This window comes from Papio anubis, chromosome 8, assembly GCF_008728515.1.
Source record: "Papio anubis isolate 15944 chromosome 8, Panubis1.0, whole genome shotgun sequence".
NCBI classification, from domain to species: Eukaryota; Metazoa; Chordata; class Mammalia; order Primates; family Cercopithecidae; genus Papio; species Papio anubis.
This window is the reverse complement of record NC_044983.1, coordinates 133,825,949-133,843,624: the sequence shown is the minus strand read 5'-3', so window position 1 is coordinate 133,843,624 and position 17,676 is coordinate 133,825,949. Positions and strand designations below refer to the sequence as shown.

General features: G+C 44.8%; 1 protein-coding gene across 1 annotated transcript in view; it reads left to right on the top strand.

The window, feature by feature from the left end:
* COL22A1 (collagen type XXII alpha 1 chain) overlaps window positions 1–17,676 on the top strand; it is a 326,761-nt gene that overhangs the window by 247,306 nt on the left and 61,779 nt on the right. The window contains exons 41-44 of the mRNA XM_009213647.4: window positions 5,111–5,146; window positions 6,748–6,801; window positions 8,048–8,092; window positions 12,594–12,641. Coding sequence (XP_009211911.2) covers window positions 5,111–5,146; window positions 6,748–6,801; window positions 8,048–8,092; window positions 12,594–12,641 — 183 coding nt within the window. The remainder of the gene's footprint in view (window positions 1–5,110; window positions 5,147–6,747; window positions 6,802–8,047; window positions 8,093–12,593; window positions 12,642–17,676) is intronic.

Below are 17,676 nucleotides of genomic sequence, written 5' to 3'. Positions count from 1 at the left end.
ACTCACTGAGCCTGATCAATCATTACCACAGAGATTTCCCTCTCACCTGGAGCGCTTCACATAGGCGGGCTCCATGCCCTGCAGCCACTCGGCCACCCACCGCAGCACGCAGCAGTAGGCCTGTGCACACGTGAGGCACTCAGATCAAAGATTACAGAGAATAAAAGTTCACTTTATTTTCAGATCTGTGCCTTTGGTAGGAGGAACAAAGAGGTGATCAATTCTTAGAGAAAGGAAGCTGGTTTTTAGAACAGCCTGATAGCAGAGAAAGAAGAGAACGTGTTTCACATATCTAAAGCCATATGGGACTTTCAGTTTTGTAAAACTACGATAATTGTCAGAAAACACCAAAGCATGACTGTGCATGTGCATCACATGTAAGTGTATTCAGATGTAAGTGCATTCATATGTGTGGTATATGTGTGTATGTATGTGTGTCTCTGTATGTATATCTATAAGTTTTTATTATGGAGAAATTCAAATATACTAAAAGTAGTAGAATAGTAAAATAAACACCCATATAGCCACAACTAGTGCCAGGATCCCACAGCCAATGACCATGGTTTTCCTCTTGTCCACTACCTTCCATTATTTTGAAACAAATTCCAGACACATTTTGTCTGTAGATATTTCAGTATATGTTTCTAAAAGATAAGAATTTTAAAGAACAGAACCACAGTTTTATAATATACCCCTTAAAAATCCATAACACCCTGAAATATCTAGTCAGTGTTCAAATTTCTAATTATTTCATACATGTCACGCTTCTGTGTTTTTTGTTTGTTTCTTTAAGATCCAAATAAACGTACAGCAATTGATTGGATGTTTCAATTTTTTTTTTTTTTTTTTTTAGTCTCATAGAATTTTCCACCATCTGGAATTTGTTAATGTAATAGCTCAATGCGTTCCTCTGTCCCTGTGGTTCAGCTTAGTTGGTACTCAGACCTAGAGGCTTGATCGGATTCTGGTTTGATGTTGTTGGCAAGACTTCACAGGTAGAGTGTTCATCCAGTAGGAGGCACATGATGTCTGGTGGAGCCTCTTTGTGGTGCATTCACCCTGTGGTGTCTAATGCTCCCACCAATTAGTACATCAAGGGTTGCAAACTGGCGCTATTCTAGTTCTATTCATTCTTTCTTTATTAGCTGGAATAGTTCTATATAGAGAAATGTTCCCTAAAGCACCCTTTGGATACGCAGTGGTACAAGACATATGGAAGGCAGAATATAAATGCTTGAAGTCTTTCCCTTGTTTTCAAATAATGACTTGGTTCCCTAGCATCTTGCAAAGAGGACCAATTAGATGCTTGTTGTTGTTGTTTGTTCTAAGAATAATTTTGAACTTGGGGATATAAACACATTAGATGTGTTTTAAATTATTGCAGCTAGTCTTCCTTTTGATGCTCAGTTTGTCTTGTCTTCTGCCAATGGAGGTCTATTTAAGTTGATCCTGATTACCTTTGACACAATTTAGCAGTCTTTGATGCTTTCCTTGCTCTAGGTTTGTTGTGTACATTTGTTGTCCAGGTCTCTGATCAGTCATTTCTTCAAGAAGTCATAGTAGTTTCTCTTAATGGAAACTGGTATCAAAGGCCCAAATCTGGGCATTAGGGTAAAATGACTCTTGAACAAACACATCAGAGGCCGTAATTTCAGAGAAGAGGTTTGTAATTGTTGAAAACGTATTTGAGCTTCAGATATAGGAATGACTTTAGAAAGTCTTTGTACAATCCCCTTCTTCAACACACCTTTATCGTTCTTAAAGTAAACTAACAGGATAGACATGGGAAAGGCTTTTATGGTTGGGCACTGCCTGCTTCACTACTTGTAGTATCTTCTTTTATTTCTGATAACACAAGGCAAGGTGATACTCTAGATTTGTATTACAGCTGAGAAAAGTGAAGGTCAGAGAAGCTGTCTAAGTAACTTGCTTAAGGTCAAACAGCTGATGATTGATAAGCTAAGATTTGAAATGAAGACCTTTAATTTAAAAACACATCCTTCAATGTGGATTTTCTATTAAATGACATAAGAAGATAATTTGGAGCCTGGCATGGTAAACAAGTTAAATGCTTAAAGTGGATTCTGGGATTTAACTTGAAAACAAAGGGTGACTCTCAAATGACATGACATTTCCCAGGCCAATAACAAACCATCCCTCACCCCCTTTCCTTAAGGAATACATATCCATCCTCCCTGGGATCTACTGTGAAAGGAACACAGTTCAAATGCAGGTATGGTGGCCCATGTGCACCACTGACCTACACCGTGACAGAAGCAGTGAGGTAGAATGAGGGGAGCACTGGCTTCTGAGTCAAATAGACCAGAGGTGGAATGCTGAGTCCATCATTTTTTCTGCTTGTCCTTAGGAAAGCTATTTAATGAATTTTAGCTTTAGTTTCTCGATCTATAGCAATGAAATGTTGATAATACCCAGTTTGTAGGCCTCTGATTGGGGTTAAAGTGAGATGATCTGTGTATGGAGCAGATAGGACCACTCCTGGCATATAGACCAATAGCTGCAGGTCCCCTTTGTGCAGCTGTGAGTTATTCATTCATCTCTGTTTCCCTAGCCAGACCTACCTGTGTGTGCGTATGACTCTTTCAGCCATTTCTGGAATGAGATAGAATTCTGAGAAATGGTGGGAGATTTCAAGAGAAAGAGAGAAGCAAATGTGCTACATTCTGGTGATTTATCATTCATTTGGTCAAGAGGGAAAAATGAATAATTTCAGAAATTTACTGTGATTTGCACTGTTCAGTCATGATCATTGTGTGTCTTAAGAAATATATATATAAGTTCAGTTGCCAGTCTGCGTAGGTTCTTCAGGAAATGACATTTGCCATGATTCTTAAAGACAATTATTCTGGGAAATTCCTATTTTATATTAGTTTCAAATTAATCTGGTTATTACAATTTTTTTTTATTTTAATGACTACATTTCTATTTCTAAAAATGTACTCTGGCTCTTTTCATACCTACCAGATCTTTCTGGATAATGTCATGTTATTTTCTCTGTGTTTTCTTTCTTTTTTTCCTCTATATATAATCATTTTAATAGACCTTTTTTATTGCCTGTATCTGACCACCCCATTCTCCAAAGTTCATGGAAACTCAGTTCTACCACTCGTTATGTCCTTATGGTGAACAGCCTTGTAATTTGAGATTGCAGTTCTGTGCCTTTGGGAATCTTTCTGTGAAGATCCTTTCGCTGCTCTGTATGCTCCTAGGGGATTTTCTTTCTGGGTGCCCAGACGTTGACTTGTGTGTAGGCACATTGGCTTTGAGCTGAAGTTCTGCAGGACTTCTGACTTAGAGCTCCCAGATGCCTGTGAGGGCAGGGCCCTGAGGGTGAGTTCTCAGAGGAGGCTTCCGTCATCATGCACCTGCATCCCAGACAAAGATGGGTGAGCGGGTGAGCTTCCTTGACATAATTTTCTTCTCTACCCCTTCACTTTACTATCTGTCCCTTTACAGAAAAAGCCGGTGGACCCCTGCTATAACCTACTGAAGGATTTGACTTTACTTACTGTTCTGAGTTTCAATTTCCTGATCAAAAGGGCCTCCAGCCTCGTTTCCCGTCCCCGCACAGCTCTCAGAGTCCTGCTCCCCTCCAGGGCAGGTCTGTGTAGATTTAGGGCACTGCTTCTCAGTTGTCTCTTTCTCTAGACCTCTGGAGATTTTCTCTACTTTCTCTAGTGCCCAACTACACACTTAAAATGTTGCTTATTCTATTTTATATTAGACTGCTCTGGGGCATATTTAATGGGTAGACTTTTAGGTTACCCCTGCCACCATACTGCAGGAACCTTGGCATTGGTGTGAAATCATTTTGCTCTCTCGGGAATACCTAAGGACATTCTCATGGGCTGTGCTACAGGGAGATGCAGGGCACATGGGACTGAGGGCAGAATGTGAGACTAACCTCATCCTGGCCAGTGATTCCTGGCATGTCTTGGGCACGTCTCTCTCTCTCCTCTGGACTTAGTTTGATCATCAGTGAAAAGAAAGGATGATTGGCACTGGTTCTCAAGTTCTCCTTGTGCTTTAAATTTTTCATTTTGATCAAATGCTATTTGCTGTGCTGTAGTCTGCTATGTTCTTGCAATGCACACGGCGCTTGCTGAGTGTGGAGAGAGCATGGTAAGAATGCAGACTTGGCAGCCACCTCATGGGAGCATTCAGTCCATTCAGTGAAGAGGAATAGGCCAACAGGCAGTAACAATGCTGGACTTTCAGTCTTAGGCAGGGCGCGTGCAGGGGCGGAGACTATCCAGTGAGCACCCTGGGAGAAGCCAGAGGAGGCTCTCCACAGGCAGGGATTTCTCAAAGGAGAACCAGAGGGCGACAAGAATGTTTCCAGGCAGAAAGGCAGGACAGAGTCTTCATGGAAATGCACAAGCATAGCAAAGCCTCAGGGGCAAGGGACGATCCCATTCGCTGCAAGACTTGGGACTGCATGTGAATGCCTTCCAGTCAATCAATGAACAGCATCTTAAGCATGATATCTAGAAGCCAAATTCTGTCTGGGCAAAGAACTGGGCACTGTGGAGGATGCCAGGCCCATGTCTGTGTGTCTGTATGCGTGTGTGTGTGTGCACGTGTGTGTGCATGCGTGTGTGTGCGTGTGTGTGCGTGTGTGTGTGTGTGTGCATGCACCCCTTGTTGGAGAAGGGAGCTTGACTACTGCAGCCTCAGCCACTAAGGCTATGGCTGGGGAATGTGGTCGTTATCATGACCATCCTTTCCTGAGCAGAAAGAGCCAGTGCATGTCCAAGGGGGTGCAATACAGGGAAGTCGGGGCTGCCGGGTTCAACCTCACACTAGAGCTACAAAGTAGAGTTGGGCCCAGGTGTCAGGAGCTATGCAGGGATGATGATAGGGTGGCATCAGTTGAGGGGCAAGTGGAGGAGCTTCCAGAGAGATTTTCATGGCAACATTTGTGGGTGGGTAGGTGGCAAGAGGGTATGGCAGGGTGGCTTCAAGGTAGGAGGAAGTTAGTAACTCCTTCTGGGACAACTGAGGACCTGTCTAAGGAATAAACACCATAGCTTGTTTACATCAGCATGTCATTTCTACTTTGCTTACATACTTGTTTGTTTGTTTCTAGGGCCCTTCCGGACCACCAGGAGACAAAGGCCCCCCGGTACAGTATGCTTTAAATAAAGGGATGAGTTTCTATACGGAGAATCCTGCTCGAATCAAAGCAGTTTTAAATGGGAGGCACCAAAAACTGAAGTAGATTCTGAAATTTGCTCACATTATTGAACAGGGCAGACTCCAACGTACGAACTCTGACCTGTGGAACAGAGTGTGATTGATGTGCATATGAGCAGAGAAGGGATGCCATGCCCGTATTATAGTCGGGCAAACAGACTGGCTTCTGTTTTGGGCATCTCGTCAACACAGAAGGGTGGCCGTGGTTTAATGAATTCAGCCAAGAACTAATTTTGAATCCTGGTTTCACCAACCCCAACCACACGGCAGTGAGCCAATGTGGGAACTGCTCTTAATCTGTCATGTGGGCAGAGCAAGACCCGGGAGCCACTGTGGAGACCTGATGGACTGACTTTATGCTGAAGCAACAGGAGGGCTCTCAGTAAGCCTTCATTCTTAGGAGCAGCAACCATCCATGACATGCCTGTGTATGCGTTTGCTGGGAAAATATGATTTCCTATAAATTCACCCCAGGGGAAATAGCTGCATTGTAGCAACTGGGATGATACTGTACCTTGTGTCTTGTGAACATATTTTAAATAACCTTTATTTATAGGATTTCTGAATTCAGGACAGGGATTGCTTTGTGTGTGTGTGTGACAGAGTCTCGCTCTGTCAACCAGGCTGGAGTGCAGTGGCACGACCTTGGCTCACTGCAATCTCCGCCTCCTGGGTTCAAGCAATTCTCCTACCTTACCCTCCCCAGTAGCTGGGATTACAGGTGTGAGCCACCATGCCCAGCACAGGGCTACAGGGCTCCTTATACCCATTTTTATAGATGAAGAAACTGAGGTACTACGTAGTGAACTGATAGACATGAGATTTCAGAGCAAGTTATTGCAAAGCAGAGGCAAACAGGTGGGACTCTAGATGGAGGGGTTGGTGTGAGAGGAGGTCTGTGAAGGCCCAGGAGACACAGGGTCAGCTTCTGAGCAGCCCTGTAGCACAGTTCCAGCAACTGCCAGGAATTCCCACTTTTAGACCTACTTAAGGAAAAATCTTATAGGAAATGAGATCCATACTGAAAGATACGTGTGTCATTTCCTGATGTTGTCCAGAAATTTGTAGCTAGAAATTATTTTCTTACAAAGAGTAGTAATCGCTGGGCATGTGCTCAGTATTGTGCTGGGTCTTGCATAAGGAAACTTCTTTAACCACCTGGTTAGCAGCTCTTGGGGCTGGTTATCCATAGGACATGAAAGGAGTGAGCCAGCGTTTGAGCTCAGGCCCATCTCACCACAGGAGCTGTCCCCTTCACTCAAGCAAGGGAATTATACAAATGGGGTCCAAGTTGTCAGCCTCAAAATGAAGGTTTTCCAGAGCATTCTCTCTGTGTGTTGAGCACGTACCCCCACGTGGTACCGTCAGTTGAGTAAGCTCTGAGCAGGGTGCTTTGGTGCACGTGTTACATCAGATTCCTTATAGCAACAGACCACGTGTCGAAGGAGAGCCAACTATTGCCAAGGAGGGAGTGTCCTTATTTGCTTACAATATTGTGGGGTGTCAGTGTCTTCTTTTCTTTTTCTTCAGGGATCACGAGGCTTACCTGGATTCCCCGGCCCCCAGGGCCCAGCCGGCCGGGATGTAAGTACAGAGAAATGGCGTGGACTCAGTGAAGGCCCTTACATGACCCCTGAAAGCCCACCCTCCACCATCTCCTGGCCTCCTTTGACCATGTGGCCAACTTCGTAGCCCGGTTGAGGATTTCCAGGAAGCCCCATGGGCATGCTTTTTATTTTTGCTGTTCAATTGAGTGTGGCTCGTAATTTTCTATTATCCAATATTATTTCCTGTGTTTATTTGTGTTAAGTTTTCAAAATCTTTTCAACTCCTGGGTATCCCACACAATGTTCCCTAATTTCTTAATCAAAGTCTTACATACCCCAGTCAGTTCTGCTTGAATCAGGCACTACCTTCTCCAGGGACTTGTCCCCCCGACCCTTCCCTGGAACGGCTCTCTCTTTTCCGTGGAATTCCACAGATGTACGTGATGCTTATTGTGCAGATGGGTTACTTCCCACTTTGTGACAATGACAGTCATCTCGTATCTCCATTGTTTGGCCTTTGTCCAGCCATCTCTGAGCTCTAAGAAGGAGCCCCTGTGTCTTATGCATCCTCATGGTCCCTGGTGCCTAGCAGCATGCCAGGCACATAGAAGGTACTTGATCCATACTCATCGACCAAATGGTAAATGACAACCATGAGTCCTTATAGGACAAAGGTGTCTGGCACTAGTAAGCAGTGATATTTATTGCTTAGACATACATCTTTTCATCTCTATAGTTTTAGCTCATTATAAGCAGGAACAACAAAATTCCCTTCTCTTCCTTGGGTTCTGTTTCCAAAGAGAAGGTTACTCTCTCATTCCTGCTTCCAAATATTCAAATTTCACTGTTCCACTCTCAGCATTAATTCTTATAGCCAGTCTAATAGAAGTATTTTTCTACTTTTCAAAGCCATTCCTTCCACTTGTGTTTGGGAAAGCACTGGGAAAATTTAAGACAGGGTGTGTGTGTGTGTGTGTGTGTGTGTATGTGTGCGTGCATGCACATGTTCTGTGTGCATGAGTTGTTTTTAGTTTTGTGTTTAGGACAGGAGTTATGGGGGTAGTTCTAAACATTTGCCATTGTCAGATTCTTCCTGGGAAGCCTTGGGTATTCAGCTGAGATTGGAAACCATGCATTTTTACTGGTGCCAATCCTCATGGTCTGATGATTTTTTTCCCACTGAATTACACTTAGCAGATAGAGAGGTTGGCAGAGGGTGTGGGTAGAGTGAGTCAGGACTGTGTGCTTACCACAGTTAATGTTTTCTTTCCTTCTTCTCTTAGGGTACACCAGGAAATCCAGGAGAAAGAGGGCCTCCTGGCAAGCCAGTATGTCATTTTATGGTTCTGGATGAATATTGACTATCAGTCAGGGCGTAAGCAAGATAAAAAATGCAACTTAGAAGGTTCAAGAGGTTTTAACAAAGGAACCTTTGACAAAACTGTGGGCAGAGGAAACTAATATGGGATGTTGTAAGACCCAGAGATAAACCATAGTGGGAAGTCATTACAACCATTATGCCTGTTTTCAAAGCCCAGGGAGAGTGGAATGGTGAGAGAAGGATTGCACACAGGAGCTCAGTCATGGGTTCAACACTGCTGCAGAAGGTTTGGTCCGAGGCCAGGAGGTAGGGATGTCTCCCACCCTCCGGTTTCCTGACAGTGCCTCGAATTGGGGAATTCAACTGTGGGCCAGCAGGCAAGCCAGCCTGGGATACATTCCAGGGGTTTAACCTCCTAGGCATGGAACAGGACAGAGAATGGTGAAAAGTCGATCTGGGGTGAATAAATGAGCAACAGCAGCACCCATTGCAAATCCCTGACTTGCCCGTTTCCTAGCACTTGACTGGGTGATGTCAGCCTTCCCAGTTGCCCTCTGTTTAACATGGAAGCAATGTTCTTTCTTGCCTCACAGTGAGAACAGGGGAATTTGTGAAAGATTGAGGAGACAGGGACAACCCTGAATGTTGGGTTTGTGGCAATGTGGCTTTAGTCCAGCCCAAGAGTCCTATAGGCTTCCCTGATGCAAGGCACCCTCATCTCCTGGGACACCCTCTGACTGAGTTTCTAATGCCAGAGAAGCCCCAAAGGTTTAGCTGAGTAGCCTGGTCATAGGTGGACCCTCTAGGGAAGGAGTACTGGAGATGCGCTGGCCTGGGAGAGTGGGAGGCGGCTGTGCAATGGGGAGAGAGATGAGTCCTGGGGAAGAAGCTGCCTAAGATGAAAGAGACAGCAGCAACCAATACTGGGGAATTGCAGGCCTCAAGGATGAGGCTGTAAGTCTGGTTTCAGAAAGCAAGATGCTCACCTGGGCAGAAGCTTCACCTTGAGATGGATCTGAGAGGTTGCCTGTCTCTTTTGCAAGCCTGGCCTGCGACAACTTCCAGACAGGGACCCAAGGCACAGATGTCCCTGTGGGTGTGGGTGACCCCCCATCCCTTATCTCAGTTGGCGGGTATGGCAGAGACCTGGACAGGGATCCTGGTCTGCCATTAAGGGTCCTGAAACTTTCCATTGAAGATCTTCCAATGAGAGGAGTATAAAGTCTTGTTGGAAGTTAGGGACACCTTAATTACTCATGTTTCCTCCCCTGTGGAGTCAGCTTTGCAAGAGCCAAATAAACCTCACAGAGGCCACTTCATTATCAAAGTACAAAGCTCTGGTGAAGTGCAGGGAGAGTGAGGTTCAGACCAGAAGTCAAGTGGGGGTTCAGATGACCTCTGCCAGATCTGGACTTTGACATCTCCCTGCAAAGATAGTTAAGTCAGCATAATGCAGCTGACAATGTGGATAATCATGATTATCTCTCAGGTGGTCAGCAGCAGAACGGAGAGCTGAGGGGAGAGAGACAGGGAGAAGAGAGAAGAAGAGAGAAGCGATAAGATCTATTAGATTCACTGAACATACTCCTCCAGGATGGTCCCAAGTATGGCCCATTGGCTCTCGGGTCTCTCTGAGCTCACTAATCAGATAAGACATAGTTGTCTCAGGGATTCCCTCATGTTCAGTGATTTCCCAGGAGGACTCACAGGACTCAGAAAAGTTGTTTTGCTCATGGCAGTGGTTTATTACAGTAAAATGATACAGATTAAAATCAGCAGAGGAAAAGGTGCACAGGAAGGAGTCCAGGAAAGACCAGTACAAGCTTCCATTTGTCCTCTCCCAGTGAAGTTGTACAGACAGCACCAATTCTCCCAGTCACAATGTGTGACAATACTCACAAGGTGTTGCAACCATGGAGGCTCACCAGAGCCTTGGTGTCTAGGGCTTATTTTGGGAGTTGGTCACACAAGCATGGAGTGCCCACATGGCTGATCTTAATTACTGAGTCTTCATCCTCTCTGGAGGTCAGACTGAGGTGTGTGTCCAAGGCACCCACCATAAATCACATTGTTAGCATTAACTACCTGGCTGGACCCAAGAACACAGGTAAACAAAGACACTCTTACCAGGCAGGACATTCCAAGGGCATAGAGGTAATTCCCAGGAAGCAGGCAGCAGCTGGACATTTCTTTGGAATGTGCAGGGTTTGGACAACACTGGCCTGCTGAGCTAATTCTTAATTACACAGCTCCATCCCTCAGAGGGTGGAGAGAGTGACCCAAAGTGTTTCCCCAGTGCTGCACCCACCTGGAGAGAAGCATAGAATTCCTGTTCCAGGATCTTCCTTCTGTGTCAGATTGAGTTCTCTGGAAGCACAGCCTGCAGTGGGGATTCTTAGGCTAGTGACTGACTGAGGGAGTGCTCTCAGGAGAAACTTACAAGGATGGAGGGAAGCAGGACATGACAGGGGAAAAAACAGACAAAAATGTGGGTTCAAGTCAAGCCTAGTCCCTGCCTGATCCCACATGGAACTCTGGACTGTGAATGGAACCACAAAGCTGTCCCACTTTGAGGCCAGGCCCAGCTCTTTTCACCCTGCCATCAGTCAGTTATCGGCTGTGTAACCAGCACCAGGGGTAAGGATGCACCAAGAATGGGGAGGATCTAGGTAGGATGGAAACTGACATCTACATCCCCATGCTGTCCACTGTTCTCTGAGCCCACTGGGCCCAACAACAGGTGATATGAGTGACTGACTCATAGAAGGCAGAGATGGCAGTCTGCCGTATCCTGAGTCCACCTTCACAAGGCCACTGCCTCCATCCACATGCTGGTTCTGTGTGTCTTTTGAGACTTAAGAGGTTTGCAGAAATGAGACATAGGAAGATGTTAATGAAGTTGTATCCAAGACCACACTGTACCTAGACTGAAAATCCACTCCTCGTTCTCTCTCCCTTTGTAACTGGTGCCCAGCCATTGTGTCTGATATAACTCACTCTAATTACGCTAAAGGCTCAATGGCAGTGTAAGAATATCCCTAGTAATACAATGCCAGCAGCATTACAATGTACCAATTTGAACCATATGAACCCTTTCCTATTATTAAACTTCCCAGGGGAAACAAATGCGGCTTCAAAATAAAACACCTTTCCCTTTTAAAAGTTTTAATAAATTACTATAGCGAAGGTTGCCTTTTCTTCAGAGGACCTCACTCAGATAATTGAGGAGGGGGGCGGGGCGGGTCTTGGCCTTGACTTTAGCAGCTGCATCCTAAGTAAGTTCTTACTGCAGTGTGGGTAATTCCTCGAGCACCTCCAATCTGATTTAATTCAACCCCCGTCTCTCTCAGGGAATCCCATCTTGCAATAGCCCAGAGCGTTGATTGAATTTCTGATCGTATCAACACAGGAAACACCACCAGCACGTTTCAAGCCACTGTGGCAGTTACCCTGAGCGAACTTGTGTTTCCTGTTTCATGGTTTTGCTAACCACAGGTTGGGACAGAAAGCCCATGGGGTCAGGGATGGGGAAGTAGCCTGAACAATTGCCTTGGTTTCAGCCTCCCCAAAATGACAGACTGGATTTATAATTCGTACACCTAAACTCAAACTTAATGAGGAGAAATCACCCACCATGCATTTAGTTGTTAAGTCTACCACCTTGTCTCTGCTGCCTGGGTCCTCTGGTGTTCCTTTTTCTTTGTAAAATTTAGAATTTTGCAAAGTAGCACACCAGTCTGGAAGTCCTACCTAAGAATCCTTTCTTTCCTTTAGGGTCTGCCTTTTAATTCCCATTTTCCTTCCTAAACTTATGTTCCTGCACCCAAATATTTTCTGAGCCTCCACCCTGTCTTGGGTTCCAGGATGGCCGTGATTGTGAGACACAATCCGTAGTTCCAACTCACAGTGCGTTTGAGCATGAGTTCAGCCGCCTGCAGACTCCTACATACCTTTAGAGGCTCTGTAATTACTCCTGATTTCTGAAATACCCTTTCTGGAATTAAAGACTTTTAACCCATAATGACAAATGAAGTTTAAAGTGCTGTTTCACCTGGGAGAGCTGAAGACATTGGCTTAAATTCATACTAGGTTGTGAATGACTGATAATAACAGCTGTTGCTCATTTGAGGCATCCACGACCATCCAGATTGCCAACAGTTTGCCACTTTGCCTCCCACAGTGCTCATATGACCTATCAGGTTTTGATTGTGGTGGGGAAGAGGGACCAGTGGGAGAAGAGAAGGGGCAAACAGAAGGAGAGTAGGGAAGGAAAAAGGCCGAAGTCAGTCAGACTTGGCTACAAATGGCAGGCTGTGCAGTTGCTGTCTTGGAGGAGTCTTCTTTCTGTGGCTCCCAGGCTTAGGACATCCACTGGCTGTCCTATCCCATGCATGGCACAGTGTGCCACACATTATGTCACACTTTGAAGGCCTTTTGCTTTCTCAAGATGCCTGGGATTTACTGTATATATGCGTGTATGTATGTGTTGTTTGTTTTTACTTTGACAGGGCCTCTCTTCACTACTGTCTCCAGGGGACATAAATCTCTTGGCTAAGGTAAAAGCATACAATAAATGTGCATGTGTTTTGAAAATGGTGATGGTGGGATTGGAGATCTTGATAATAAGTTGGGTTTTTTTTTTTTGTCTTAACAACTATTTGGTAGTATTAATAATAATAGCAGCACCATTAGTTGAGAAATCACCATGTGGCTGGTGATGTGCTAAATCCACCTGTCCAATACAACAGCCATTGGCCACATGCTTCAATCTAAATTTAAATTAATTAAAATTAAATACAGGCCAGGCACAGTGGCTCACCCCTATTATCCCAGCATGTTGCGGGGATTGCTTGAGCCCTGAACCCAGGAACTTAAGACCAACCTTGGCAACATAGAGAGACCTGGTCTCTACCCAAATTTTTTGTGTTTTTAATTAGCTTGACTTGGTGACATGTGACTGTGGTCCCAGCTACTCAGGAGGCTGAGGTAGGAGGATCGCTTGAGCCCGGAAGGTAGAGGCTGCAGTGAGCCATGGGTATGCAACTGCACTCCAGCCTGAGTGACAGAGCAAGACCCTGTTTCAAAAATAAATAAATAAATAAATGCAATTAAAAATTCAGGTGCTTGATCACACCAACCTCTTTATACATACTTAATAGCCACATGTGGCTGGTGGCTGCCTTATTGATCACTGCAGATGTAGAGCAGAATATTATCTGGAGCTGCAATGTACTAAATGTTTAATGTGCCTCCCTTATTTAATTTTCACAAATATTCTATGGGGTTAATACTATGTGTTGTGTTGTTTAGCATATAAGAAGGCTGAAATACTGTGAGAGTCAATGAATGGAATGGAATAGAATAGGACATCCTAAGAATAAAATCCTTCCTTGCTAACACCAGAGGCTGGCCTTTAACCTACCCAGGACTAACTTGTGTTCTCAAAGGAGGGCCGGTGGCAGAGTCAAACAGCCTGGACCTGGGTCCTGCTGAGCCAAGACCAGAGCACAGGCTCAGTGAGGTGACATGGGCTGCTGGGCCTTTTAACCAGGACAAACCCAGATCTGAGTGCAGACTTGACAGGTTTCTAGAACCACATTTGCTTTCCCCATGAGAGGAAAAGGTCCTAAGAGGTTGAACATAACTTGGCCAACATAGGGCAGGGCGTGGCTGGAGTTACGCCTGAAAGCCAAGTTGCACAGGTGTCCAGGTGCCTGACCAAGGACCTGGGGTCTTCAATGTTGAGAGCTGGGAAAGGTTCTGAACGAGGGAGAGAGAGGTAGGGTCTGTACTTCAGAAAGAACCAGCGTGCTACAGTGAGTGAGGAGGCCCCTTCTGCTGCCTGTACTTGAAGCCTCTGTCATAACTCTGGGTGAAGGGTTGGCACTGCATTTTATGTGACTAGTGCCTTCCTTCCTTCTTGTTCTCTAAAAGACACTTGGGTGATTTCAGAAAATCTCTACGTCATGCATGAAGCCAAGGGAAGAAAACAAAAGAAAAAGAAAACCTTCTTGGGAGTCTGGGGTGTTCAGTCTCATTGCAAATTGAGATGCCTTGATGGGAAAATTACACATTTTATTAAAAAATAAGTAGCAGAACAATCTTTACCAGTTTTTGTTGACAAGTGCGATAGGTTCCCCCCCCCCCCCCCCACCGTCAAGGACATGACAAGAAATCATTATCTATTGATTCCATCTTTTGTTTATTACAGGCTTTTATTAGCCTGGATTATTTTTCTTAATTCCCTCACTCTAGAAGGAGCTGGGGTTTCATCAGCCACCAGCCCTCTCCACCCTTCACGCCTCACCCAGAGGATTTCAACCTCAAGATGTCCCAATCTTTATGTCAATAATAAGAGTGAGCATTGAAATGGCTAAGCATCATTCCTCATGGCCATAGCACTGAGGCAGATATTTAGTCAAATCGATATTTCCTCACTATGAAAGTATGCAGCTCTGCTTATCAGAGCAGCTGGAAACCCCAGAATGAATGAAAGCGCCTACATGCAGGGTGGCCTGTGGAGTCTCACTGGTGTCACAGAGCTGAGCTTAGCCTGGAAATTCCGTAGTCGACAGCCTGGGATGAGTGGATTTGGCCAGGTCTGGGGAGCAGACTATCTTCATCTCCCTGTTTTGTGCACTCACTGGCTGCCATCTTGATGTTGTAAGTTAGAGTCTGCTGGTCTGGTCTAGGTGGTTGGGTGGCAGGTGTCTCCCCTGCTGAGATTATATTACGGAATATTTGTCCCTGCCCCAGAGAGTTTTATAACTTCATACATCTCTTTCTGATAGTTAGAGAACTTACTGGGTAGTAAATTCTAAGAGTTCCTGTTAAATGAATGTCCATAGTTGGATCCGTTCCCAAGGAGGTCCTCTTAAAATTGTCTCCATTACCTGACTCCCTTGCAGAAATATTATTTCATTAAATCCTCACAAACAATCCTGTGAGAGGATTCTGTTGCTGTCTGCATTTTACAGATGAAGAGGTTGAGGCATAGATGGGCAAACCACTTATTCAACGTCACAGACCTGCTAGTGGCAGAACCAAGACTCAAACCCAGTGTGACCAACTCTGAAGCTTTATGCATAGCCTCTGTACTATCCGATTTCATCTTTACATGAGCCAGAACTTCCTGACAACTGTCTGATGAAGTCCAGGCAGCTAGTGAGTTCTCTGCCTGTCACATAGAGATTTGGAGATGAAGGCTACGCAACTCTTTGGTAGAAATATAGTAGCGAGGATTCAGATGTCCAGTGAGAAGGTGGATCATTTCTCCTGGGAAGCAACGACGGTTTTTTTCTACACACCAAAGACTGTAGCATTCCTCCATGTAGTCAGCATTTTGTTGAGTGCTTACTTGGTACTTCACACCACGCAAAGTACAGTATTACATGCAATGACATAACAAGCTGAGTTTGTTGAAAATAGTTTAGCCCGGCAGGGTGCGAAGGCTCATGCCTGTAATCCCAGCACTTAGGGAGGCAGAAGCAGGTGGATCACTTGAGGCCAGGAGTGCAAGATCAGCCTGGCCAACATGGGAAAACCCCTGTCTCCACTAAAAATACAAAAATTAGACGTGGTGGCATATGCCTGTATTCCCAGCTGCTCAGGAGGCTGAGTTGGGAGAATTGCTTGAACCCGGGAGGCGGAGGCTGCAGTGAACCTAGATTGCACCACTGCACTCCAAGCTGGGTGACAGAGCAAAACTCTGTCTCAAAATAAAATAAAATAAAATATAAAATAAAAAGGAAAAGAAAAGAAAATATCTTAGACCAGAGGAACGGGTGGAGACCAGAAGGAAAGAACATTTATAGATTACATACAATGAACCCTGAAATACGCTAGGCACTTTGTATGCATTATTTTATTTAAATTTCACAACAATCTCCTAAAGTAGAAGAATGATCCTTGTTTACAGGTAAGGAAATAGACTCAAAAATATTAATTGACTTGCCTGAGATAACTCAGAACGCCCAGAGATTGGGAGCTAGTATTGATGATCAAGGTCATCTGATCTGCAAATGGGACAAGGCCACAGATTTGGGGAGGAAAAGAAACAAACCCGTAATGGCACATGTAGCAGCTAAAAGTCACTGTGTTTTCACTCTGTCAGGACAGTGTCAGGCATTTTCCACTCATTGTCTCATTTATCATAAGACTTTGACATCCCCATTTCACAGATAAGGAGACTCAGGGAGATGAAGCCATGATTCCAGGTGGACAGAGGTTTAAGTGGAATATGGGCAAGCCCATTTGGTTGGAAACACAACCCTATCCAGTTTCAATACATTCAGAGAAAGTGTGAACTGCCCTCTGAACTGGACTTTGGTGCAAAGCCAGGAGGGACTGGGGGGTCCCAGGAGCTCTGGAGCCAAGGTGAACATCTGTAAGACTGCAGATTGGGGTGATCTCACCCTATGCTCACTGGATTCCAGAACTGGGTCAGTGAGTTGAGTCTAGCTCCCTCACAGGTAGGTCTGTGTCTCCGACAGTTCTGGTCTTCAGGAAATAATCCTGCATAGTGTGCAACAGGCCCAGGTTGAGAACCCTGCCAGAAATTAGAAAGAAATAGGAAAGTTGTGAGGTTTTTGTATTACTCAGATATAATCTTTTTGTGTTATGGATCCCACTGCAAAGAATGGCTTCCAATCACCGGGGCACGCTCAAGTCCAGAAATATCTCAGTGGCTAGAATTTTTGGTGTCATCAGGCTAGTTCTATTTGCATCCATCCATCCATCCATCCATCCATCCATCCATCCATCCATCCATTCATCCACAGTTGCAATGTCTCATGGATGCATCTCATCTTAGAGTACAATAAGAGAAGGTCTACAAAGAGGTGAGCTCCTTTCAGCTGTGCTACTCTTCCAAGCAAAACACAGTTATCAAAAGCAGCTCATCTAATTAAGCTGAATATCTCATGCACTCTTGCTTTATATATCCCAATATTTAACTCTTCCCACCCTCCAAATCACCCAATCAGCTTTGCAAACTACCCGCTAAAGGAAGATGGCCCCAGTCGCCAGAATGTCAGGCGGACAGTTAATTGGTTGGTTGGTCAGTCAGTTGGTTAGTTGGTTGGGTTGCCTGATTCATTCATTTATAGCACTCATGCCCTGTGGAAGAATATTTGCTATGAATTTGGCATGTAAAGATAATTCTACCTCTGTCATCTGGGTGCTTACACCTTCAGTTTGCCTGGTGGAGAGAGGATGGAATAAAAGACCATTCCAACAAGGAGATTAGTACTTCAGTAGTGAGGATTCCTGAGATTTCTGGGAGCAGGAGGAGCCTGTCCCCATCCTCAGGCAATCAGGAAGGCTTCTTGGAGAGGAAGATTACTAAAGAATCTCCAAAGACTGAGTAGGTGAAACAAGTAAAAGGAAGGTAGGCCATTCAGAGATGCTTTTGTGATGGAAAAGTTTTACCATCCTGAAATCGGAGACCAAGATGAAAACTAAATCACCTGCAGCTTCACCTCATGGACTGTGAACAGTGCAGCTTGCACAGATTTTTGCAGATCCCTTTGGTAGGGCTTTCAAAAAACCATAGTTAGTGCATGTGTTTGTGTCAGTTGACAGTGTTGAACT